This window comes from Syngnathoides biaculeatus, chromosome 5, assembly GCF_019802595.1.
Source record: "Syngnathoides biaculeatus isolate LvHL_M chromosome 5, ASM1980259v1, whole genome shotgun sequence".
Classification (NCBI taxonomy): Eukaryota; Metazoa; Chordata; class Actinopteri; order Syngnathiformes; family Syngnathidae; genus Syngnathoides; species Syngnathoides biaculeatus.
In genome coordinates this window covers 20,437,595-20,464,781 of record NC_084644.1, presented here as the reverse complement: position 1 = coordinate 20,464,781, position 27,187 = coordinate 20,437,595, and the positions used below count along the sequence as shown (strand labels likewise).

The following is a 27,187-nucleotide window of genomic DNA, read 5'->3' as shown; positions in this document are numbered from 1 at the left end:
CTGTATGTAGAATATCAGAACCACGGACAGTGGTCATAACTGATGGTAGAGGTGGATGCCAAGGGTCAAGGAATTTCCCTGTGACCTTCATGTGTACAGCATCGAGCCTGCTTGGTAACTCGGTTTATTAACCCTTTGCATGTTCCTCCTCGGTCGCAGTTCTCGCGATGGCAGGTGGAGGCCCCGACTGAGTTGGCATTGGCACGACACGGTCACGTGGCTCGGCAAATGGGAGGGGCGTGGCGAAAAACGAAAAATTAAATAAATAAAACGAAAGACGAGAAAACGAGAAAAAAAAAAGAGGCTGGACCTTTCCAATCGGTGTTTGAAGCGTGCTTCTCCGGGGCTTGTTGGCGGGGAGGGGACCGCAAGATAGAGGCAGCGTCTAGGGGAGGGGGTGAAAAAGGACTTAGTGGAAAAGCGTTGCTGGCTGGGGTTTGCTGTCAACCTGGACCTGATGTTCCTCTGCTCCGACAAGGACTGTCAGATAGGCTGCTTGGATTAAACGGGAGGCCGGACGCCTGAAGACTGAGAAGAGGGGGTTTCATTGAAGAGCGTCATCAGAGCAGAATTTTGTCTCGCAGCCTGAAAAATATTAAAGGTGATCTTTTTATTCCAATACCCACACTTTTGATGTGGTCCTTTATTGCGCCCTGTGTTTGAGAAAAAAATATTTAGGAATCATTTTTCCAAAGACGCATGCATGGACTGATCTCTCACTTCCACTATTGTTATGTAATCGAATTGTTTTTGGCTTCGAGGGCAGCAGCTGGGATTACTGAGGCTGCTCTTCGTTTTTAAGTGGAGGTGGGGGGGTAGGACCACTCGTCCAGTGAGAGGAGAAGATGTCGGGTCAGACGCTAACGGACCGAATCGCCGCGGCGCAGTACACCTTGACTGGTTCGGAGGTGCCCCGAGCTGTGTGTAAAGCCACCACACATGAACAAACTGCTCCAAAGAAAAAACACCTGGAATGTGAGTAGATCTATCTATCTATCTATCTATCTATCTATCTATCTATCTATCTATCTATCTATCTATCTATCTATCTATCTATATCTATCTATCTATCTATCTATCTATCTATCTATCTATCTATCTATCTATCTATCTATCTATCATCTTTGTCTCTAACAAAGTCAATTTTTCTAGCCATGTACATTTAGGCTATGCACCAAGGCCACGGTGGTTGCCTCCCCATGCAGTCTGTTTGTAATAATGGCATGGAATTGTTCTACAGCATTCAAAGCTTGAACCATCTTTCACGTAAATTGTAAATGAGTAGCCCGACAAACAAAGGTTCTGATAACGGCATGGAAGGCTTAATGCAAGCAGTGTCCACAACAAATTGTCGATGCACCAAAGCATCACGGTGCCCCATGATGCTTTGGTCATTGAAAAGGTTACTAGTGGTGATATTGGATGTGAACAGAGGCCTTTTCCTAAATTGCTGTCACTGTTTGCCTTGTCAATGGCAGAAATCATATGATTGGAACCAAATTGTTTGGTCTTTGTTGAAAACTGAGATGTGGTGACATTTTGTATGATTTAGGAAAGTTGTTTGTGGATTTAATGTCCATGACTGTATTTAAGGACCATTTACACTTACATACACACCAATGGAGAATTTAGTACCCAAAGCCTTAACCTACCATGAATGTTTTTGGAATGTGCGAGGAAGTTTGAGTTGGAGAAAAGCCAGAATCTCTCACTAACTCACTATAAGATGATGCCGCCTTTGTGTTGCTCCAACTGAGTTAAATTAAAGAGATGTGTCATAGTAAACTACACTTGTAAATACCGTGTAACTCCAGTTATACGGCAAAACATACAACCAGCACACCACTCAAATGACATGACTAATACCACAAATAACTAATACAGTTAAACTCAACTTCTTTGGTCTGTACAAAAGTATAGGCTATCAAGAAAAGCGCCAACGTTAACTATTTCACCCCTTATTGAGACAATAAGTCTGCGAAATGACAGTTAACTCAAGCTTTGAAATTCTATCAATATAGAGAAATCATTCTCTTCCTCAGTGTGTCAAACGAAGAAACTAAAACAAGATGAATAGTATTTAGTCACGGTGCAACATATTTGTATTCCTAAAGCCTTGCCCTGGCAATTTTAATGTGACTTCTTCTCAAAATGATACAGTACTTTAAAGCCCCTTGTTGCAATGCAAAATGCAATTTAAATTTTGGGGGGATGCTCTAACTCAACAATGCACTCATGGAAGATAAAGTGAGGCAGATTCTTTTATTTTTTTCTGTAAGCTGAAAGTATTTAGGTTTGACATTCAGCAGTGAATATGAGACAAGAACTGAAACTGGTTTATACATTACAACATATCATGGCAATTCTCCCAAATACTGTCCATGTAAATACAGAAGGCTGTTAACATACTGTGACAAGAATATGGATAATTTCAGTGGTATAAACAGTCCCTCTGATTTTTACAATCTGATGACATACAACAATGCTTGTTTTACTCAGTGCATCATGCTTCTCAAAAAGTGGCAAATATTCCTAAACTGAATTGAGATAGCAAGATAGTAAGATAACATTTTGTTGCAGTTGGAGTTTGAATCTCTCGAGCATTGATACTGAGGTTTTGATGCACATACCCATGAGAACTGTATGTCTCAGTATTCACACAACAAAAGAAAAAGTGAAAAGTATCCAACAAGCTGTGAAACAACATAATGCTGAAGGTAAAGCCACACCTCATCTGCGGAAGATATCAGAATATTAGAATAGACAACTTGTAGTTAGTAGTACTGACTACTTTAATGCCACCTGTGTAAGTTATGAGAAGACTCACTTCATACTATGTTTCAGATATACAAACCAATTTTAATAGCTCAACAAACTATACTAGTAAAAACAAAATTTAGTTTCTGGATGATGATTTATCAACTAAATATCACAACAAAATATCTTGTTCTATGTAAAAAGTCATTCCTTGATGAAACGAATACAAGGTTGTGACACCCTTGACAGCCAGAACTAAAATCGTGTCTGTGATGACAGTTGTGTCTTTGCATTGCTGTGGTGGAATTGTGGCCCTTTACAGAATTTTATTAACTCAAGTTGTTGAAGGTCAGACAACTGAATCTCAATTATTTTTATTGGATTGAAGTCTGGAGTTTGACTTGGTCACTCCAAAAACCTTCATTTTGGCTTGTTTGATACATTCAGAGATAGATGAATGGTTGTCTGCAGGATTTTCTAGTCGATGCCAGAATTCATTGTTCTATTTATCCCAGTAAATTGTCCTGATCTAAAAGTAGAAAAGCAGCCCCAAACCATGACACTGCTACCAGTAGAATCGACTGTAGGCATAATGGGTTTTTTTTCCCCTCTAAATGCAATTCTGTCTTCATTATCACATCTTAAAAGGAATAGTTCAAATTTTGTCTCCTCACTCCACAGAATTTGTTTCCAAAAGTCTTGGTAAAGTCAAGGTTTTATTTTATTTTTAATTTTTTCCAAAAGTAACACAACAGTTTTTTCATTATTATTTTTGTCAGGAGTGGTTTTCGCCTTGGAACTCTCATGTATGGCGTATTTGCCAGGTGTCTTTCTTGTGGTTGAGTGGCCCATGAGTCCTGGCGGTATTTAGATTTTGTAGGTTCTTTTGTGACTTCTTGGATGAGTAGTTGCATTCTTGGAGTAATTGGAATTGGCCAACCGCTCGCTCCTGGAATGTTTATCACAGTTCCCAATTTTCTCAATTCATGAATTAAGACTGAGCAAGGTTCACCAGAGTTCTGAACCCTTGGAAATGGCTTTCGAACCTTTTCCAGACTGATATAGATTTTAACCACTTTGTTTCCCATTTGTTCATAAATTTCCTTGGATCATTGTATCGTGTGCCTAGTCTTTTTAGCCTGCTTCACTTTGTCTGCCAGGTATTATTTAAGTCATTTATTGATTCAACTAATCTGTGCACTAACCAGGCCCGATGTGGTCAGTGAAATTGTACTCACAGGTCCAAAAACTGTGGTTAAGCACAATTTACAAATACTAAAATAAGGAAGGTGTTCAAATACTTTTTCACCAAACTATATACAGGATGATGAGCAGTGGTTACTGCATCTGCCTCACAGATCTGAGACTGAGGGTTCAAATCCAGCTCAGATCTTCCTGTGTGGACTTTGCATGTGTGTGGGTTTTCTTTGGCTACTCTGGTTTCCTTCCACATTCCACATGTTTGTTTCATTACTTAGATTTGCCTGTTGATGTGAATTTGTCTGTCAGTGCCCTCCTGTTTTTGACTGGCTGTGTACCATTTCTCACACAAAAACAGCTAGGATAGGCTCCAGCTTCTCTATCAAAAAAATATGATGAAAATGGTTGACTAAATTGAGGGGTTTTTTTTTTTCAAATTATATTTTACCTTGTAGGGAAGTCAAAGGCTTCATGAAAGTTGCATTGTCTTTGTTTTGGAGAGTTGCCATATTGATGTCGCTGAATCTTTTGAAATTATATCCATCTTGACATTTATCCAATGTGTCGTCTATGACAAAGAAGCATTTTAAGATCAATTAATTGTGCTAGCACAGGACATGCCTCACCTAACATCATCAATCCATTTAACTCCACTGTCCGCTTTGATTTAAGACCAATCCCAAAAAAACGTATACGAGTGGCGTTCATTAAAGATTTCCCATGACCTACTTCCAATCAGCCGAGAGAATTGAATCTTGGCGCAAATATTAGTCTTTCTCTACAAAGGCTCCTGCAAGGGAGACACACTTCTCCCATCGCTTTATGCAGTTTTGGAGACCTCTTCTGTAGAACTCAGCAGGTTGTGCCTGAAGCCATGCCTTGACTTCAGAAATCAGGCTTTCATCGTTTTTGAATCGCTTTCCTTTTAAAAATGACTTCATGGATGGAAAGAGGTGGAAGTCAGACGGTGCCAAGTCGGGAGAGTCAGGAGGGTGAGGAAGGATTTCATAGCCACAGGACCGAGCTTCTGTCTGGGCAGCATGCGAGTTGTGAACTGGAGCATTGTCCTGCAGGAGTCGTACCCCTTTGGTCAGCATTCCACGCCTCTCTGTTTTGATAGATTTTCGCAATTTGTTCAGAAGTGAGGAATAGTATGTTCCAGTAATTGTGGTACACTTCGCCAAGAAATCCATTATCACTACTGCGCGCTGATCCCAAAATACTGTCAGCATGACTTTGCCAGCTGATGGTTGGACCCGTGCCTTCTTTGGAGGTGGTGAGTCTAAATGCTTCCATTGCTTGGATTGAGCTTTTGTCTACAGGTCATAGTGATGCATCCATGTTTCATCCTGTGTTATTAGTCTGTCAAAAAAGTCCTCCTGGTTGTCTTGGCACAAGGTCAAAAGAGCTCCGGAGCACTCGACTCGTTCTTGTTTCTGGAAAGGAGTAAGTAACAGTGGAATCCATCTAGCTGAAACCTTTCCCATGTGCAAATGGTCATGGATGATTTTTTCCACAGACCCCACACTTATCTTAACTTCATGGGCTAGTTGGCGTACTGTTATACGACGATCGTCCAAGATGGCGGCCTCCACATGCTGGACGTTGGCATCATCAATGGTGGACTGTGGGTGCCCAGGAATTGGGGCCGTTTCCACAGATGTACGTCCACACTTGAACTGACGATGCCAGTGTTTGACACTGTCATATGATGGGGCACCATCCCCATAAACTTCTTTCATCTCATCAAATGCCTCCGTCGGACAGCGACCTTTCAAATACAGGAACCCGATGACTGCTCTGTACTCAACTTCCTCCATTACTCTACCTTACTTTACTTCAGCACCTGAAAATGAGAAAGGAATCATGTATCAGGGCTGCAAATTACCATGTCACCTATAGAAGTGTAAGGTAATGTCCGTGTACAATTTCAACTTCCGACCTTAACCGAAAGTAGGTCAGGGGTGTCTAGTAATGAAAAATTCAGGTTACAAAACACCTCCTCTGAAAAATATTGTCTCTAGTTATGAAGGAAAATTAAAGATATAAAAGGGCAAAAATAGGCGCTGGATTCGTAGTCCCCAAATTCCACCGAACTTAAACATCCTGTATCTTGGTTTGTGTGGCGCGATAGACCTTTTCTCCAATTGAGCATTGCTGTAGCATCTTCCAGGCATTACATTCACTAGGAGGCACGTCAATCTTTACCCATGAGGTTTTTTGTTTCTCTTGAACACTGAAGTGTCACCGAATCACACACTTTCACACGCTGTCACAAGCTAGCGCACATTGGAAAAATAGGTTTTTATTTGTTTTTGCAAATTTATTCATCTTTCATTACCATGGGCCCCAATAAACTTCAGAGGAATCACGTTGTCTGCGTGCATACATTCGTATGTATTTTTTACCCTCGGCTGTCAAATGTTTGCCTCCTCCTCCGTACCCCATGTTGCCTTTTGCTTGTCACTCTTCTCTTCGCATAGTCACCCAACACTAAAGGTATATTAACATTGTATACTTTGAATCCTTAGTTTTTTGTGGGGGGTTGGAACAGATTAGACTATTTACATCCAAACAGTGTTTCTACTTACGAAATATCCACATCACAAAATGACTTCCTTAACGATTTAATTTCATAAGTAGGCGTACCACTGTAGTGTACTTTAGCTCAATATACTGTGACTGATTGTCACTCTCTGCTTATCCACAAAGTTATTTATGATTGTGGTTGGGTTTTTCCTGCAATGAGACACTTTATCAGTAGCAGACAGAAAAGGCAAGTTACCTTGAATGCACAATTAGATGTAGGCATAAAACTGTCTGAAAAGCAGAGCAATTTAACACCTGCTTATTTGGAGCATGCTGAGTGATAGACCCACAGTCAGTTTCTTCCAACCTTTCCTGGGATTAACATGCTTCACTGTCAGGTGACGCATCAACAGAAACAGTAAGGCATGAGAGAGGGAGTGCAAAAGGTGATAATTATTCAAAACATGGAACCTTTAAAAATATGTGCCCATTTATTTTTAATTAGTGTGTTGTGATGTGGCATGGTTGGAGAGATGTGTTCTCCCCTGCTTGTGTAATTTCTCCTACAAACCCAACCCCAATGAAGTTGGGACGTTGAGTTAAATAAAAACAGAATACAGTACTACCTCTACTCTACAAAATTAATCCGTTCCAGAAATAATTTTGTAATGTGAGTTTTTCACAAGTAGAGGAAGATGCTATGGCGATAGACAATGGAAGAGCAGCTCTATCGCGTATGAGAAAGCAAGATGCAGGAAGTGCATCATGGGTAAACATTGACTACCTTCCTAGCGAATCGGATGCCAGGGAGATGCTATGGCAATGGCCAATGGGAGAGCAGCTCTATCGTGCCACACAAACAAAGATAAAGGATGTTTATGTTCAGTGGAATTTGGGGGCTGCAAATCTAGTGTCTATTTTGTCCTTCATATCCTGAAATTTTCTTTGTAATAGAAAATAATTTTCTGAGGAGGTGTTTCATAACCTGAACTTTTCATTTCTAGCGACGCTCGTAAATGGAGATGCTACTGTACAATGATTTGGAAATCATTAGCGTGACAGTTACCGCTGTGTTACATCACTTTTTCTTTAACAACATCCAATTTGAGAACTGAGGTCACTAATTGTTGAAGCTTTGTTGGTGAAATTCATTCCCATTCTTACTTGATGTACAGCTCAAGCTGTTTAGGGTCTCCGTTGTAGTATTTTACGCTTCATAATGTGTCACACATTTTCTATGGGCGACAGGTTTGGAATGCAGCCAGGCCAGTCCGGTACTCGCATTCTTTTATTAGAATGCCACGCTGTTGTAACACATGGAGACGACACGTGCAGAATATCATTTGGCAATCTTCTTCTTCTTTCTTTCCTTTCGGCTTGTCCTGTTAGCAATTTCTTGTTGAACTAAGCAGAATCATCCATGAAAAAGACATTGCTTGAAAGGCAGCATATGTTTCCCCAAACCCTGTATGTACCTTTTGGCATAATGCCTTTCACAAAGGTGTAAGTTAATCATGCCATTAGCACTAAAATGGCCCCATATAATCACAGATGCTGGATTTTGAACTTTGCATCCACAACAGTCCGGATGAATCTTTTCTTCTTTGTCCGGGGGACACGTTGTCCACAATTTCCAGAAACTATTTTAAATGTGGACTCGTTGAACCACAGAACACTTTTCCACTTTGCATCTTAGATGAGCTCAGGCCCAGAGACGCCGGCGGCGTTTCTGGGTTGTGTTATAAATGGAATTTGCTTTGTATAGTAGAGTTTTAAATTGCACTTACAGATGTCGCGCCGAACTGTATTTACTGACGTTGTTTTTCTGAAGTGTACCTGACTCCATGTGATGAAATCCTTAAGACATTGCTGTCATTTTTTGATGCAGTGCCACCTGAAGGACTGAAGGTCACGGAAATTCAAAATTGGTTATCGGCCTTGCCGCTTACATGCACTGATTTTTTTTTTTTTTTCCCCAGATTCTATGAACCTTTTGATGATATTATGGAGAATAGATGATGAAATCCCTAAATTCCTTGCAATTGTATGTGGAAGAACATTGTCCTTAAACTGGTGAACTATTTTCTCATGCAGTTGTTCAGGTGACCCTCGCCGCATCTTTCCTTGTGAATGACCGAGCAATTCAGGGAATCTCCTTTTGTACCCAAACACAGCAGCCATCTGTTCCCAATTAGTCTGTTCACCTGTGGGATGTTCCAAACAGGCGTTCGATGAGCATTCCTCAACTTTATCAGTCTTTTATGCCACCTCTCCCAGCTTTTTTGGAATGCGTTGCAGCTACAAAGTTCCAAGTTATTAATTACGTGCTAAAAATAATAGTTCATCGGTTTGAACATTAAATATTTTGTCTTTGTTGTGTTTTCAGCCTAATATAGTTTATGATTTGCAAATTGTTGTATTCTGCTTTTATTTCTGTTTAACATAATGTCCCAACTCCAGAAGATTTGGTAGTACTCTGGCTTCCTCCTGCACTTCAAAAACATGCATCACACTCAAAAGTAATTTGCAATGTTTGACGTCACCTACCACCACACAGATTCATAATAAGTAAGTTTGAATAACTGATATAGTGAATTATCTGGGTGGCATAGTGGGTCAGCTGGTAAAGCGTTGGCCTCACAGTTCTGAGGTCCCGGGTTCGATCCCGGACCCACCCATGTGGAGTACGTATGTCCTGCGTTTCCTCCCACATTCCAAAAACATGCAACATTAATTGGACACTCTAAATTGCCACTAGGTGTGATTGTGAGTGTGGCTGTTTGTCTCAATGTGCCGTGCGATTGGCTGGCAACCAGTTCACTGTGTACCCTGCCTCCTGCCTGTTGACAGCTGAGATAGGCTCCAGCTTTTCCGCAATCCTTGTGAAGATAAGCGGTGAAGAAAATGGATGGATGGATGGATGGGTTATCTAACTAGGTACTTCTTGTGGCATTTATTCAATCATCTTTAGTTTTAAAGAACTTCTTCCATGCAAATTACTTTGCTTGATTTTTTTTTTTTTTTTTACAAGTTTTGGTTGCGTATCATGTTAGTCTATGAATAAATAATAGTCCCAGATGTGCAGGCAATATTCTTCTTCTTTTTTCATTAGATGTTATTGCTCCATAGCAATAATCATTTGTTATTTTGTATATATTATGTATGAATGTGAACAAATTCTGTGTGAAAGCAGTGAATATTGGGACTTTTGCTTATGTGAAAGTGGCTAGTAATCAAATACTAACTAGGCTGCTGAGATCCCAAGTCAACATTCATTGTACGAAGAATAACATCAGTCAAGTGCCTTTTGTCAGTTCAAGAACACCCTTCATATTCATAGGGACTTGAGTGCAAGACCTGTAGATATATAATTATTTTATCAACAATGTTATAGAAAACCCTTTTTTTAAATTATTTCAACAGATTTAGGATAGTTTGGATAGCTAAATCTGAAAATGCCATTTGTTTTTCTTGTTTGGATCTATTTTTTATGCCAACTTAACTTTTTATCAATCAAATGTTACAAATTTTGCTTTGTTTAAATTGAATCTTCTTCTTTTCCTTTTGGCTTGTCCTGTTAGGGGTCGCCACAGTGTGTCATCTCCTGCATCTTCCTCTCTAACCACAACTGCCATCATGTCTTCCCTCACAACATCCATCAACCTTCTCTTTGGTTTTCCTCTCGCTCTTTTCCCTGGCAGCTCCATCCTCAGCACCCTTCTACCAATATACTCACTCTCTCGCCTCTGAACATGTCCAAACCATCAAAGTCTGCTCTCTCGAACCTTGTCTCCAAAACATCCAACTTTGGCTGTCCTCTAATGAGCTCATTCCTAATCCTTTCCAACCTGCTCACTCCGAGCGAGAACCTCAACATCTTCATTTCTGCTGCCTCAAGTTCTGCTTCCGGTTGTTTCTTCAGTGCCACCGTCTCTAATCCGTACATCATGGCCGGCCTCACCGCTGTTTTATGAACTTTGCCCTTCATCATAGCAGAGACTCTTCTGTCACATAACACACCAGACACCTTCCACCAGCTGTTTCAACCTGCTTGGACCCGTTTCGTCACTTCCTTACCACACTCACCATTGCTCTGGATTGTTGACCCTAAATATTTGAAGTTGTCCACCCGTGCTGTCTCTTCTCCCTGTAGCTTCACTCTTCCCTCCTACGCCCCTCTCATTCACGCACATATATTCTGTTTTACTTCGGCTAATCTTCATTCCTCTCCTTTCCAGTGCATGTCTCCATCTTTCTAATTGTTCCTCCACCTTCTCCATGCTTTCACCCCATATCACAATATTATCTGCAAGCATCATGGTCCAAGGGGATTCCAGTCTAACCTCGTCTGTCAGCCCATCCATTACTACTGCAAACAGGAAGTATGCAGTCCCACCTCCAACTTAAATTCTTCTGACACACCAACAACACACCTCACCATTGTTCTGCTGCCCTCATACATGTCCTCTACTATTCTAACATATTTCTCTGCCACACCAGACTTACGCATGCAGTACCACAGTTCCTCTCTTGGTACTCTGTCATAGGCTTTTTCTAGATCCACAAAGACACAATGTAGCTCCTTCTGACCTTCTCTGTACTTTTCCACTCGCATCCTCAAGGCAAATAACGCATCTGTGATACTCTTTCTCGGCATGAAACCACACTGTTGCTCGGAGATACTTACTCCTGTCCTGAGTCTAGCCTCCACTACTCTTTCCCATAACTTCATTGTGTAGCTCATCAACTTTATTCCTCTATAATTCCCACAGCTCTGAACATCGCCTTTGTTCTTAAAAATGCGAACTGGAACACTTTTCCTCCATTCTTCAGGCATCTTTTCGCCCGCTAATATTCTGTTGACTAAGTTGGTCAAAAACTCCACAGCCATCTCTCCAAATTGCTTCCATACCTCCACCGGTATGTCATCAGGACCAACTGCCTTTTAATTTTTCATCCTTTGTAGTGCCTTTCTAACTTCCCCCTTACTAATCATTGCCACTTCTTGGTCCTTCACACGTGCCTCTTCTACTATTCCTTCTCTCTCATTTTCTTCATCCATCAACTTCTCGAAGTATTCTGTCCATCTATTTAGCACACTACTGGCACCAACACATTTCCATCTCTGTCCTTAATCACCCTTACCTGCTGCACATCCTTCCTATCTCTGTCCCTCTGTCTGGCCAACCTGTAGAGATCCTTTTTTCCTTATTTCGTGTCCAACCTGGTGTACATGTCATCACATGCCTCTTGTTTAGCCTTTGCCAAACCACCTTTGGCCTACATTTCAATGTACTCCTTTTGCGTCTCCTCAGTCTTCTCAGTGTCCCACTTCTTCTTCGCTAATATCTTTCCTTGTATGACTTCCTGTATTTTGGGGTTCCACCATTAAGTCTCCTTCTCCCCTTTCCTACCAGAAGACACACCAAGTACTCTCCTGCCTGTCTCTCTAATAACGAAGACTGTCGTTGTCCAGTCTTCCAGGAGCTTCCATCGAGAGCCTGTCTCACCTTATTCTGAAAGGCCGCAGAACATTCTTCCTTTCTCAACTTCCACCACATGGTTCTCTGCTTTACCTTTGTCTTCTTAATCTTCCTACCCACCACCAGAGTCATCCTACACACCACCATCCCATGCTGTCGAGCGACACTCTCCCCTACCACTACTTTACAGTCAGTAACCTCCTTCAGATTACATCGTCTGCACAAAATATAATCCACCTGTGTACTTCTACCTCCGCTCTTGTAGGTCACTATATGTTCCTCCCTCTTCTGGAAATAAGTGTTCACTACAGCCATCTCCATCCTTTTTGCCAAGTCCACCACCATCTGTCCCTCAAAGTTCCTTTCTTGGATGCCGTACTTACCCATCACTTCTTCATCGCCCCTGTTTCCTTTACCAATATGTCCATTACTATCTGCACCAATCACAACTCTCTCTCTGTCTGGGATGCTCATAACTACTTCATCACGTTCTTTGCAGAATTTCTCTTTTACTCTAGGTCACATCCTACCAGTGGGGCATCGCCGCTTACCACATTATGCATTACACAATTTCAAATTTTAGTCTCATCACTCCATTTGATACTCTTTTCACCTCCAAGACATTCTTAGCCAGCTCTTCCTTTAACATAACCGCTACTCCATTTCTCTTCCCATCTACTCCATGATAAAATAATTTAAACCCTGCTCCTAAACTTCTAGCCTTACTACCTTTCCACCTGATCTCTTGGATGCACAATATATCAACCTTTCTCCTAATCATCATGTCAACCAACTCCTAAGCTTTTCCTGTCATAGTCCCAACGTTCAAAGTCCCGACACCCAGTTGTAGGCTCTGTGCATTCCTCTTTTTCTTCTGACGACGGATCCGGTTTCCTCCTCTTCTTTGTCTTTGACCCACAGTAGCTGAATTTCCACCCATGCCCTGCAGGTAACAGTGACGGGGGCGGGCGTTGTTAACCCGGGCCACGACTGATCCGGTATGGGATTCTTTAGATGAACGCTCATATTTGTTTGGCACAGTTTTTACGCCGGATGACCTTCCTGACGCAACCCTCTGCATTCATCCGGGCTTGGGACCAGCCTACAGATTGCACTGGTTTGTGCCCCCATAGGGCTGCATTCTGTGTTTATATTGAATAGCAGACAAAATATGTGACTTGAAAGTTACATTATGATTGTTAAAAATTCAGGGTATGAACCTCCATTTATATGACTCCTATGCTTGGGATCACTTCCAATTTAGTGAGGCTTTCAAAATTGTGGTGTGATTGCACACCACCAACAAAGTGTATGAATTCATATGCATACAGAAATGACAATCATGTCTCAATTTACTTGCATATTAACTCTATTATCCTCTTACAAAGCCATGAAAGGCAACTGGTGGATAGGTAAACATCAATCATCAATATAAGGAAAAAAAAAACAATCAACCAATAAAAAATTATGGAAATATCCAGTAATTGTTAGTCGTGTTGATAGATTTACCTGTAATATATTTTAGAAAAAAAATGTATTTGCAGCACGTTGGCCTCGCAGTTCTGAGGTCCAAGGTTCAACCACTGGACCGCCTGTGTGGAGTTTTCATGTTCTCCCTGTGCCTGCGTGGTTTTTCTCCGGGCACTCCGGTTTTCTCCCACATCCCCAAAACATGCAACATTAATTGAACACTTTAAATTGCCCCTAGGTGTGGTTGTGAGTTGTTGTCTGTCTCTGTGTGCCCTGCGATTGGCTGGCAACCAGTTCAGGGTGTACCCTGCCCCCTGCCCGATGATAGCTGGGATAGCCTTCAGCACTCACGCAAACCTCCTGAGGAAAAAATGGATGGATGGATGGATGATGGATGGATGGATGGATGGAAAATGCATTTATTGCTCAGGATAATGTCTTTATGAATCAATATTTAGACGGCTTCCACAAGTCAAGCACGTCTTCACTGAATTATGCTGATTGCACGAACACCATGGCTGAAAACAATGACCACATTCAGTGTTGTCAAGTTGGAAGGATATCATCGAGCCTATTGAGGTCATCCGATATAGAAAATGTATGGATGGATGGTTAAGCATTTTTTTGAGGTGAGGGGAGTAACTTTCTTTTTTTCCCCTTGGACTAACATGATGACACTTGAGGGTCACTAATGGTTTTCATAGTAGCAGCAGCTGTGTGGTTTGTTTAAACCACATCAATTGGAAAAAATGAGACAAAGCTTAGTTTAAATTTTGTCTTTTTGTTATAACTGCTGGCCCATCTTTCACAATGCAGCCAAAGTCCAACATGAGACAAAGCTGGTTGAACAGTCATGGCCTTTAGTCGATCTTTTGTTTGAATTCCTCTGTTGAGGGATTAAATTTGTGTAATGGATGAAATAAAATAACATGTTTCAATGATTACATGTTGGTGAGTGAGTATCTCTCTGCATCTGAAGAACCATAATGATGTGACATTTTGTCTCTTTTCTATGGCTCAATTCTATTAAAATCACACTCCATCAGCTTTTTTGGGAAATTTATTTTCATATATGTTTTATTTTTATACCTTCTCTTCCACTCCATCATTACAGTGACCAAAGGAATGTGAGGAGAGGTTGGTCCATGTGCGCTCCAGTGAGCATCCAACATTTTCTTTGTACTGCTGAATATGGCGTGGGTGGTCACTTTCCTTCCAACAGTGTGTCTCCAGATTATTGAGCTGAGAGCACCGTCTCCCATCTGATATACAGAGCAACCATTATCTCTTCTTGTTATGTCTTCTTCCTTCCTCTTGCTGTGTTTTCATCAGCCTATTTTACAATAGCTCTAAACTTACTTGTCTGATTGGAAAAATTACTCACACTACATTATTGTTATCATTTCCCCCCCCTGAATGAGATGTACTGTAGGTGAGCAATATTGAATGGTCATATACAGGTTAAGAGTGACTCAATTTCAATGATCAAAAATGAGAATTTTTACACTCCAGTCAATTAATAAATGAAAATGTTATCATACTTTTCACTATGCATCATTATTTCAAGTATATATATTTTTAATAGCAACAGTTGTAACGGTAGACACTGACAATGTGATGGTTCACTCACCTGACTTGCAGTCTGGGTTCAGTTCCCACTCATAGAGTAGGTGTTGACCTTTCCATCAGTTTAAAAAACACTACAATGTTGTTTCTTGTTCATTCAATCCATTTTCTGTTAGGTTGAGTCGGAAATGGCTGTGATGTGATCCTGAGTCGTCCCTGTTTTGTTTTTTTAAATTAACTGATTTTTATTGGGCGGCACGATGGGGCCGCTGTAAAGTCTTGGCGTCACAGTTCTGAGGACTGAGGTTTAAATTCCACCTATGTGGAGTTTGCATGTTCTCCCGTGCCTGTGTGGGTTTTCTCCAGGCACTCCGCTTTCCTCACACATTCCAAAAACATGCATTCATTGGAGACTCTAAATTGCCTGTAGGTGTGATTGTGAGTGCGACTATTGTCTGTCTCCATGTGCCCTGCGATGGCAACCAGTTCAGGGTCTACCCTGCCTCCTGCCCGGTGACACCTGGAATAGGCTCCAGCACTTCCTCGACCCTCATAAGGATAAGTGGCTCAGAAAATGGATGGATGGATGATTTTTATTAGGCGGCATGGTGCCACAATTGGAGAGCAGTGGCCTTACAGTTCTGAGAAGCAGGACTCAAATCCTGACCTTACCTGTGTGGAGTTTGCATGTTATCCCTGTGTCTATGTGGGTTTTCTCCAGGCACTCTGGTTTCCTCCCACATTCCGAAAAACATGCATTTATTGGAGACTCTAAATTGCCCATAGGTGGGAATGTGAGTGCAAATTGTTGCTTGTTTGTATGGCTACCCTGTGGTTGGCGGGCAACCAGTTCAGTGTGTAGCCCACCTCCTGCACAAAGATGGCTGGGATAGGTTCCAGCACTCCTATGACCCTTGTGAGGATAAGCAGCTCAGATAATGGACAGATGGGTTATTTTGATTATTTTTCAGAAACAGTTGTTATCTGCATCTACTTCATACAGAATCCCATTTTTTCCCAAAATGCCATTTCTAATCTCCACTGTGTCGCTGGCCACATTGGCACTAGGGCACAGTGCATTCTGGGTTGTTGTTTTTTTCCGTGTGTTGCTTCGGGGTGAGAGGAGCTATAAATAAATGGTGTGCTTTCACGGTCCATTCATGTGTAACTCACCAAAGCATCACTCATGCAACATGACTTGTATCACCCAAACCCCACCCCCCCTGCTATAAACATATTCAGAATCCTTACAACATCTTAAAAGGTTTTATTCTGCTCTATTTGCACCCATATAAAGATTCTATCATATTCAAATTTGCACCATTAGTGTTTGTGTCTTAATCACTTTTTTTTAGGCCTGTATGTGTCTGTATGACTCATAGCTGCCTTGTCCATATTTAGTTTGTCGTTGTGGGAGTTAGAACCTGTGACGAAGTGAACCACATATTTGTTGCTACTGCAAATACTTGTGCAACATATAAATCAGTGTGAAAATATGAGGTTATTTTTCACTTGTTCTGGGGATTAAGTGACTTTCAGAAATTGCTACATTGGGGTCATTCATCTATGATGCGCTTCCCAGTGTCTTAACGTGTTGTTGATGGTGAAGCACAAACAACAGCAGGACCTTTTATCAGCTGTGAAGTGATGAATGGCTATACCGTCTTTCTTAAATTGGTTTCCTTTCTCAAGCCGCATAGTATTTAGTCCATTCAAAACACTGGTATAATAGAGAGTCGTGTTCAACAACTACTTTGCTGCACTACTAACAAAGTAAAGTGGTCTCGTTAAATAGGTTATAAAAAGGTTGAAGGCTGCTCGCCATATTACATGCTGAGCCAAACTGGCATTGGACACTATGCTCCAACATTGTGGTACAGTACAGTTTGACAAGACCTTTTGTTGGGGCAGTGAATAAAACAGAGTCTAACTTCAAACAACAGTCCGTCAAAATTTCAAGTTTGGTTGGATTGGCCACCTCAAATTGAATGCAATCCACCATGAATTTTGAAAATCATGTAATGGGTTAGTGGCGGCACGGTGGTCCATCTGGAAAGCGTTGGCCTCACAGTTCTGAGGTCCTAGGTCAGACATGTCCAAAGTCCGGCCCCCGGGCCAATTGCGGCCCATGGACAAATTTTTACCGGCCCGCGGCCTCTATCATGAAATCAATAATATGCGGCCCGCCAGCACTGTTGACCACAGTATAAAATACATGCGTACAAAAAGCTATTTTTCATATTTTTCATTTCACCAGAAGATGGCAGTAGCCCTGTGGCCGCACTCTGGCCGCCGTGACCCTTGACCTTGCGTGATCGTTTCAGCCCAGCCCATTTCTAACATGGCGTCTGTAAACAAAAAAAGGAAAGTTGACCGCGAGGGCCGCCGCTTCCAGGACAAGTGGAAATTTGAGTATTTTTTCACTGAAATACGAAACAACTGTGTCTGCCTAATTTGCCAAGAGACTGTGGCTGTTTTCAAGGAATTCAACATCAAGAGGCACTACCAGACGAAACATGCTAGCTACGACAAGCTAACTGGGAACAAACGCGGTGGCAAAAGTGAAGCAACTGGAAGCTGTTTTAACGGCACAGCAAAGCTTTTTCACAAGAGTCCGTGAGTCAAATGAAAATGCCACAAAGGCAAGCTACGAAGTGGCAACACTGATTGCAAAGCACTGCAAACCTTTCACTGAGGGTGAATTTATTAAAGACTGTGTAATGAAAATGGTTGAGAAAATTTGTCCCGCGAAGAAGCAAGAGTTTGCCAATATTTGCCTGGCTCGTAATACTGTGGTACGGAGAATTGAAGACGTTTCATTAGATATTAAGAGACAGTTAGAGGCAAAAGGAACTGAGTTTGACTTTTTCTCGTTAGCGTGCGATGAAAGCACGGATGCGTCCGACACCGCTCAGTTACTGATCTTTTTAAGAGGAGTGGACAATGACATGAACGTGAGTGAAGAGCTTCTGGACCTCCAGAGTCTGAAGGGCCAAACAAGAGGAACGGATTTATTTGTTTCTGTTTGTTCCACCGTAGATGACATGAAACTACAGTGGAATAAAGTCACCGGGATTATTACGGACGGCGCACCTGCCATGGCTGGCGAGCGGAGTGGATTATCAAGCCTTGTCTGTAACAAAGTCAGCGAGAAGAAGGAGGCAGCGCTATTAAACTCCACTGTATTATTCATCAAGAAGTTCTCTGTGCCAAATATATGAAATATGATAATGTTATGAAACCGGTGATAAAGACTATTAATTATATTCGCTCCAAAGCGCTGTGCCACCGCCAGTTTCAACAGTTTCTTCTCGACATCCAGGCTGAATACGGAGATGTTTTGTATCACACGTACAGACGTAAGGTGGCTCAGTCGGGGGTCTGCGCTGCAGCGCTTCTTCTCTCTCAGGGAGGAAATTGGACAATTCTTGACTAAAAAGGGACAACCCATGCCACAATTAAATGATCCTGTTTGGCTGGCTGATTTGGGATTTTTAGTTGACATAACGCGACATCTGAATGCGCTGAACACAAGCCTTCAAGGGCAAAATGCAGTGGTAAGCCAACTGTATTCACACATCAAAGCCTTTCGGACCAAGCTACTACTTTTCCAAAGACACCTGTCACAGGCGCAGCCCAATACCGCACATTTCCCGTCGCTGCAGGAAATTGTGACCAGTTTCCCACAGATCAATATCAGTGCGCAAATGACAAAGTATGCAGCAGACATCTCATCTCTGGTTGAGGAGTTTCAGCAGCGCTTTCGGGACTTTGCAGCTATTGAAAAGGAGATCACGCTTTTTTCCTCTCCTTTCTCCGTGGACCCTGATGACTCTCCAGACCACCTGCAACTGGAGCTCATTGAGCTGCAGTGTGACGCCGAGCATCGCAGTCGGCACCAACAGCTCCCTCTTGTCAACTTCTACCGCCAGCTGGATGAAGGCAGGTTCCAAGCAATTCGGACATTTGCTAAGAAAATGCTGAGCTTGTTTGGCTCCACATACATGTGCGAGAAGACATTCTCCGTTATGAACATTAACAAGAGCCGCATGAGGACGAGACTGAGTGACTCTCACCTGCGTGACGTCTTGCGCATCAAAACCACTGCTCTTGAGCCAGACATGGACTACATACTGCAGTCAAGATCCCAGTATCACCCTTCACATTAGTGCAGGCAAGACCTTTGTTAAGTCCTCTGAGTTGAATAAATTCTTAAATCTCAGTTAATTAATTTTTTTGTGATGGTCAAAATCACAGTTTAAATATGCAGTGATCATTGTTTTGTTTTCAGCACTTTTCCTACAGTGAGCATATAATAGTGAATAATATGTAATGTTTCACATTAACTTAGATATCCTTTATAGTTTTCTTAATTTTTTGTGGTTCGTGATTTCGGTAAAAACCTAAATGTAAAAAAAAATGTAAAAGTAAAAGTATGCCATTTGTAATTAAATAAAAAAAAAAATCCCAAAAAGTTAATTTGTATTTAATGTTAATGGTTCAAAGAATGTCAGGCTAAATAGTCGGCCCCCACACATTTTCACCTTACCAAATCTGGCCCTCTTTGCAAAAAGTTTGGACACCCCTGTCCTAGGTTCAATCCCGGACCTGCCCATGTGGAGTTCGCATGTAATCCCCGTGCCTGCGTGGGTTTTCTCCTGGCACTCCGGTTTCCTCAACATTTATTGGACACTCTAAATTGCCACTAGGTGTGATTGTGAGTGTGGCTGTTTGTCTCAATGTGCCCTGTGATTGGCTGGCAACCAGTTCAGGGTCTACCCTGCCTCCTGTCCGTTGACAGCTGGGATAGGCTCCAGCACTCCCTGTGACCTTTGTGAGGATAAGCGGCTAAGAAAATGGATGGATGGATGAAATGGGTTATGAAATAATGTAGTTATTGCGTTGTAAAAAATTGACCTTTTGGAGAACCTTTTTAATGTGATATCACTCGTGAAAAATCTGGATAAAAACACGTTCAAATTTGAGTAAAGCAGTTTAAGTTGATTATATTCCAACATATCTCGCCAACCCTTTTGTCTCGTCTGCTACTCTGGGAACCCCTTCTCCACTAGGATGACAAAATCCTTTTATAAATATTTAGCAATAAGCTTGTACCATGTGAAATCTACAGGCATTCTCCAAGCTCAGTCATTCATCTTCTGTACCGTTTGTATACAGTAGGGTTACAGGCGTATTGGAGCCTCTCCCAGCTATCTTTGAGGGAAAGGTGGGGTATACCCTGAATCGCAGGGCACAAATAAACAAACAGCCATTTGCACTCACATTCACAATTTAGAGTCTTTAGGCTTTAGTCTTCACAATTTAGAGTTGGGGGTAAAAATTTGTCTAAAAGTACTTGGTATGCTGAATCTCTCAATGTCTAAAGCACATTTAAACTCATGTTAAATGGAAGACAGCACACACGTGGTGTCATTTAAAGTGTCTCTGATAAACCTCAAATGAAGTTCTTGTATGTTCGGGTAGGCTTTTTTCTGACATTTTTGCAGTCACTTCCCCGGGGGTTTGGGGTAGAGTGGTCATCACCCAGTCCAAAGATTGTATGTTAGATCCTGAGTACACAGAGTGCTTTCATAGCAACCTCGGGGATCTCATTGTTCACAGGTATTAGTCAGGAGATTGGTGCAAAAACAATTTCCAAGGTATGAAATATTTGATGGAAAACCATAACGGTCAAATGGACAAAGTATTGCACAGCAGTGTCATTACAAAGAAGTGAATGTCCCCCCAAAATAGATGAAAACAGAAAAAAACAGGTCAGTGAGGCATCTTAAAGAAAAACAGCAACATTGAAGGAGTTGCCTAATCTCAGGGGAAAAAAACATATAGCCCAGTGATATTTTGCAAAAATACACTTTGTGTAAATCTCCCAATCATATGTGTAAAATGAGTTATAGTCTCAAGAAACCAATGTAAAACTTTTTGACCATAATTTCAAATGTTTTTGGAGCAAAAATGCAACACTCAACTCAAGCCGTAATCAATGTGGGGCTTATTATGAACAGCACCAAATATCCATCACTGTTACCACAAAACCTTCAGGCTTCTGCTAGAGAGCTGAAGATGGAGATAAACTTAAATTTTCATCTTGACAGTGATGTAAATCACATATCCAAATCACCAAAACAAATTACTTCACTGGAAGAATTTAAAGGGTTTGCAATGTCCCAGCTGATCTAAAGACAAATGTGCACAGGAGTTGGCTTGGGAATCTGACAATTTTTGAGTCTTTTTGCAATGAAGTGTGGAGAAATATAGCCACCTCTAGATGTGCCACGCTGAGTGCTGTAATAAACTTTCTTTGGGCTTTTCCCGTTAGGGGTCACCACAGCGTGTCATCTCAGATGAACGCTCATATTTGTTTGGCACAGTTTTCACACCGGATGCCCTTCCTGACGCAACCTGTCTTGGGAAGTGGAGGCCCTGTTGAGAAACAAACTCACAACCCCTGGTTTACCAAACCAAAGCTCTTACCACTGAGCTATGGGGTTGGTCGCTGAGTGCTGTAATAAAAGCCAAAGATGGTGCATCACAGTATTAGCTTGGTTCCACCTGGATCTGCATATTTATGCAACGGGTTTATTGTTTTTTTTTTTACTCCCTTAACCCCAGAAAACCTATGGGGTCACATATTTAAAAGATGATTTGGATGTCTTGGGTTCTCTAGGCCAGTGATTCCCCAACATTGTGCCGGGGTACATTAGTGTGCTGTGAGCGCTTTTCAGGTGTGCCGTGGGAAGTTATCCAATTTTATTTAATTGCTAAAAAAACATTTATTCCAATAAATAATGTATCTTTATTCATCTATTTATGCCAGTGAGGCACAATGACAGAAAGAACAAAAAAAATCCTCTTCTATTAGATGGCAGGAAGTACATGCAGTAATTAATCAATCCATTTTTGGTGACATTTACTTTTGTTGGTGTGCCGTAGGATTTTTCACATGTAAAATATGTGCTTTGGGTCTATAAAGGTTGGAAATCACTACTCTAGGATTAAAAAGACTTTTTCTTTCAACTGAATTTGACTGATTTTACTGTGGGTCACGTTAATGGTGGAACAAGATTTGAATTTTTTTTTTGTCATGATTTCATTTTTGGCGGCATGTTGGAGCAACTGGTTAGAACATTTGCATCACAGTTCTTTGGACCGCGGTTTAAATCCCGGCCTTACCTGTGTGGAATTTGCTTGTTCTTCCCGTGCTTGCGTGGGTTTTCTCCAGGCACTCCCCCCCCCCAAAAAAAAAAAAAAGCATTCATTTGATACTCTAAGTTGCCTATAGCTGTGATTGTAAGTGCAACTGTTGTCTGTCTCCATGTGCCCTGCAATTGGCTGGCAACCATTTCAGGGTGTACACCGCCTCCTGCCCGATAATAGCTGGGATGGGCTCCGGGACTCCCGCGATCCTTGTGAGGATAAGCGGCTCAGAAAATGGATGGATGGATTTCATTTTTGGATCATTCATTTTTGGTATTTGCACAGTTTTATTCTCTCTGATAAATGTATAATGTGTGAAATAAAACCATACAAGACCAGAATTTTTTGTACAAATAGTTATCCATAATGAGATACTTATTCTCTTTTCACTGAGAATATAAGTACAAGTCACGAAAAACACGAAACCCAAGTCACGAAAGGTATTTTTTTTTCTGCAGACAGAAGTCTGAACAAAGTAGATGGGTAAATGTGATCGATTAATGTGCCCCTGAATACATGATGGACAGAACATATGGCTTGCTTCACATATTGTATCAGGGAAGGAGCCAAAGTGACTGTACAGACATTCTGTTCATCATACCAATCGTCAGTGTTATTTGCCAAACCAGTTTGTAGAAGTCTTTCAAACATGTCCTCCATCAAGGAAAACATTTCAAGTCTGCCATTCTTCTCTTTTGATGAAGATGTCCAGTTCCAGTTGTACTGCAGCATCCACACTATTCCTTTATTTACAAGCTCACAGTTTTTCTCTTGTTGCATCTGAACTAAACACAAATACAGGGGCTCTACTTTTCTAACGGTTAGGGTGGATTTGTTTGATTACAAACAGTCGTGTGGGTCCATCATTCTTGGAATTTGGTTCATCAATGACCAATTTAACACAATGTTTGAAGAACTCCGTAGAGGTCTGGTTAGAATTATGACAAAATGCATTTAAATATAGTGCTATAGCATTTCTGTACATTTGTTGGTAGAAGTACAGTAAGATTCCCAGTTTCTCTGGTGCTGTGTCATCATTGAATATATACTTATATTAAACAATATTGCATTGATGATTTTGTAACTACGGGAGAGAGCGAGTGTAAGAGCCCTCAAAATCTCGAAAATTCCTATACCATGAAAAAAAAACCCAATGCATAACGTTAAAAAAATTAATTTGTCACATTTATATCTACAATGGCACCTTGTAATGTTATATAATGTTATGTAATATTTTTTAATTCATTGATGATTCATTTATGTATTTAGTTTAAGTGACAGTGATGAGTATAGTGACTGTTATAATTGTGTATTTTTGTATATTTTGGAAACCTGGCTGACTTACAATGGCCACTAACTTTTCTTGCATTGTACAAGTTGGTATCCTCCCTTATGTTGCCATCATATACTGTTGCCACCAACATTAATAAAACGCCATCCTAAAACAAATGTACAATTTTCAGTACCATTTTTTGATACTTTGCGCGACCTGCCCAAAGATAGCTGGGATTGGCTCCAGCACGCCCACAACCTTTGTGAGGATAAGCAATCCAGAAAATGGATGGATGGATGGATGGATGTTTTAATGAACCAGACATATTGACTAGGCGGCTAGCTAGCTACTAAAGCGGAAGCGCCAAACCTTTCCCCATTTCCAGCGAAGCTACAATCACAATAAAAACTACTCCGCTGCTGTACTAACTGCCGATCTCCCAGCATTTGCATCATTCATTTTCCCTATGTTAGTGTCAGTAAATGTCGATGTGACGTAATTCTTGCTCATGCGCCATGCACTGAATGGCAGAAATCCCGTTCACTTCAATGTAATATTGGCTAAGATATGTCGTTTTCTCTGCTTTTTCTTGCAGTGTACAAGTTTGGGCCTGCTGATGCCAAGCACAGCTAAGCTTTTGTACAATAGCAGCACCCAGGGTTTACCTTAAATACAAAGGTATATGGACAAATTTGTCCAAAATCCGTCCACATGGCCTGACTGAAGGGATATACAGTATTTGATTGGCAACCTTTAATTTCAGTTTGCACAAAAAATTTAATGAAACGCGTTGCAGTGATGCATAGAAGTGTAAATCATTAAATTGTTTATTGGAAAATGATAATTTGGACAAATGACAGCGAAACATCTCCATACATGATGTGTATTTATTATTAATTAACTATTATATCTGTTTGTAATATATGTTAGTAGGCCTTCTACAAAAGGTATATTACCAAAAGAAACAGTGTCATTGAGTATTTGAGATTAAAGTTATGAGCTAATGTGGGATTTATATTTTGCCATTATTTGTGCCAAATATCATTAAATATGAACAATATGATATCAAAGATTATAAATGGAAAAATAAGTTGTTTTTAAGTTAAGTTTCTTACCATTACTATATAAAGTGCCAAAAGCAAATGTGTCAGGGTAGTTCCACTTGTATGATGTTATGTGGGTGCACGTAAGCTTTCAATTAACTTCAAATGTGGCTGCATATAAGCTTTCACTTAACTTTATCTGTCTTTGAAATGCTGTAAAAGCTCAAAGAATCCAATGTTTAAAATCTCTATGTGCAGCCCATGACATAACACAAAACCAGAATTCATTGATTATCAGAAATAAGTGTAAAAACACTAATAACTCATGGTCGAGTATTGACTTTCATTAGCTTTCTGCCAACTTAAACACCAGGTCACAATTTTGTGACAAGATGACAAAGTCTCCTGTAAAGATTGCGCTGTCTCTGGCCCTCACGAGCTTCGTGGATCCGTGCTGGTTTATTCTGAAATTGAGTGAACCAACATGAGGCCTTTTATCTGTAATGCTTCAAGCATGCTTTGGAAATTAGCTAACTCTTCTTCTTCCACTCTCCGTAGTCATAACAGGCGCACTGAGGTAACCAAATAGGGTACACATTGATTTTTACATCAGTCAGTACTGGTAGTAATGACTTCGGTACCTATCCCAAGGGGCTAAGTGGTTAGGAGTAAGCGTTTTGCCGGGAGGCCTCTTCCTCCCAGTCTACCAGTGAGTGCCAGGTCAGCGCACAACTCCGGTGGAGTCTTCTTCAAAGGTCTTCGAGCCCAATCTGCTCAATCACCTTTGATGCTGTCAGCCTGAGACTTTTGCAGTTCCCACCAGAGTGCTGGTGGTACACGTTTAACAAGTCAATTATATCTAATTAAATTACTTTCACTCATTATTGTTATTTTGTTTTGGAAAAAAATTCTGCTGACACTTTGATTGAGCATTATGGTGCTAATGTTTTTAGGAACATGGTGCCCCCTAACCCTTACATTGAATTATTATCATGTTTATTTCTTCCTCACAATATTGTTCATAGTACTGTGCAGTGACTAGTTCTAGTACATACAATATATTCTTGCTTTAAATTTGGAAGGGTTTAATCCGCTTTTAAAAGGTGGCAAGGTCAGCAAGTCTGAGTGAGTGCCTGGGTGAGGGCTGTGGCCAAAAGCAGCTACAGCATACTCACTGTTTTGCTGTTCTTTTTCAGCATTATTTAAACAGCTGTATAGTGTAATTCTCATCACATTGTTAAAGAGTGAGAAGTATGTTTTATTTATGTTTCTGAAAAGAATCAGAATGTAATTTATGTAATTCAAACGACACACAATAAAAACAAGGTAAATGCATCATCAATTCCAATACAAATTACAATGATGAAATTTGTTCATTTGAGCACTCCATTAGTGACACTATCATGCCCAAACCCATTGTAGTACAGTACACATCTAGCTAACCAATCAGAATGCCAGTGTAGAGCTACACATTGTATACTATTCCATGCTTTACAGCGGGGTGTGGCACTTGTTTTTGCAGCCATTGTGTCATAGTGATAGAATAATCAAGGCTACTGTCTGCCAGCCTCAGTGGGAAGCAAAGCGTGAGAGAGACACGCACTAGAGAAGTGTGGGACGATGCAGACTGTTGACTCATCAGGGCTGGCAATCTTCTGTGTTGTATGGGTGCATATTTGCAGCTTCACTATGGAAGACAGGATTTACAGCCATCATTGTTGAAAGGTACATGGTTGATCTGTAGGCTGGACTATTAAGCGACCTTACACATATTTTGTCTGCAACAACCACAGTCCAGGGTGTGGCATTCCCTGTCTCTACTCCAAATCAGATGGGATATGCACCAGTATACATGTGAATCGAACACCAAAGATTATGCATAGTACTTTATTAGCTGTCATTCATGGCTTCTCTACATAAAAGAGAAAGAAAACCTCACACATGGTACTGAATCCTTTTCTGAATATCAGATGTTTTTCGTTCAAAACTGTTGCAGTTTGTAAAACCAGAGACTTGCAGATTAATGCAGCTTCATACTGCAACTGTGCTAGATGCTTATTCCTTCTGATTATTCAGTGAAAAGTCTTCCTTGAATAAAAATGATTGTGGTCATGCAATTTCTAATGCTTTCCACAGTGGACAGTCTCATTGTCCCTCTTCTAGGTGGAAATTACACGACATCCAGATTCATTCACTACAGGCAGAGGTTGTACAGCGCTTTTCTAAATACTGTACATTTTTCTCTCCTTTGAGTCAATGACATAGTGTCAAAAAGTGCTAGAGAGATTTATTTAATTAAAAGGATCCCCTTTAGATCAGATCACATTTTTAAGATCACATCGGTCAAATGGACATCTTAACATTTTTAGTGTTTACAGGAGTTCTAAAAACACATTTGTCTGTGAATAATTTCATATACTGTAAGTGATTTCTTGTATTCCTTTAAAAGCATTATATTTTGGTCATGGTAATGTCATTTGACTGCTATATTTTATAACTTGTGATAATTTGATTGATTGTGGGTGAGGCGGTACTGTGACGCAGCTGTAGAGAGAGCATTGGTCTCACAGTTCGGAGGACCGGGGTTCAAATCACGGCCCTGCCTGTGTGGAGTTTGCATGTTCTCCCCGTGCCTGCATGGGTTTTCTCTA

At 40.9% G+C, this 27,187-nt stretch overlaps 1 protein-coding gene across 9 annotated transcripts in view; it reads left to right on the top strand.

Annotated features, from left to right (window-relative positions):
• Nucleotides 1-296: 296 nt before the first annotated feature.
• Nucleotides 297-27,187, top strand: part of snap91a (synaptosome associated protein 91a) — a 65,036-nt gene continuing 38,145 nt past the window's right edge. For 6 of the 9 annotated variants that reach the window (XR_009794837.1, XM_061818671.1, XM_061818673.1 and 3 more), the window contains exons 1-2: nucleotides 297-601; nucleotides 767-975. Coding sequence is in view for 7 of the 9 variants with exons in the window: in XM_061818671.1 (XP_061674655.1) it covers nucleotides 846-975 (130 nt within the window). In the remaining 2 variants the exon portion in view is untranslated. Of the gene's footprint in view, nucleotides 602-761; nucleotides 976-17,295; nucleotides 19,180-27,187 lie in introns of those variants that run through there. The other 3 variants (XM_061818669.1, XM_061818667.1, XM_061818672.1) reach the window with 3 other exon arrangements.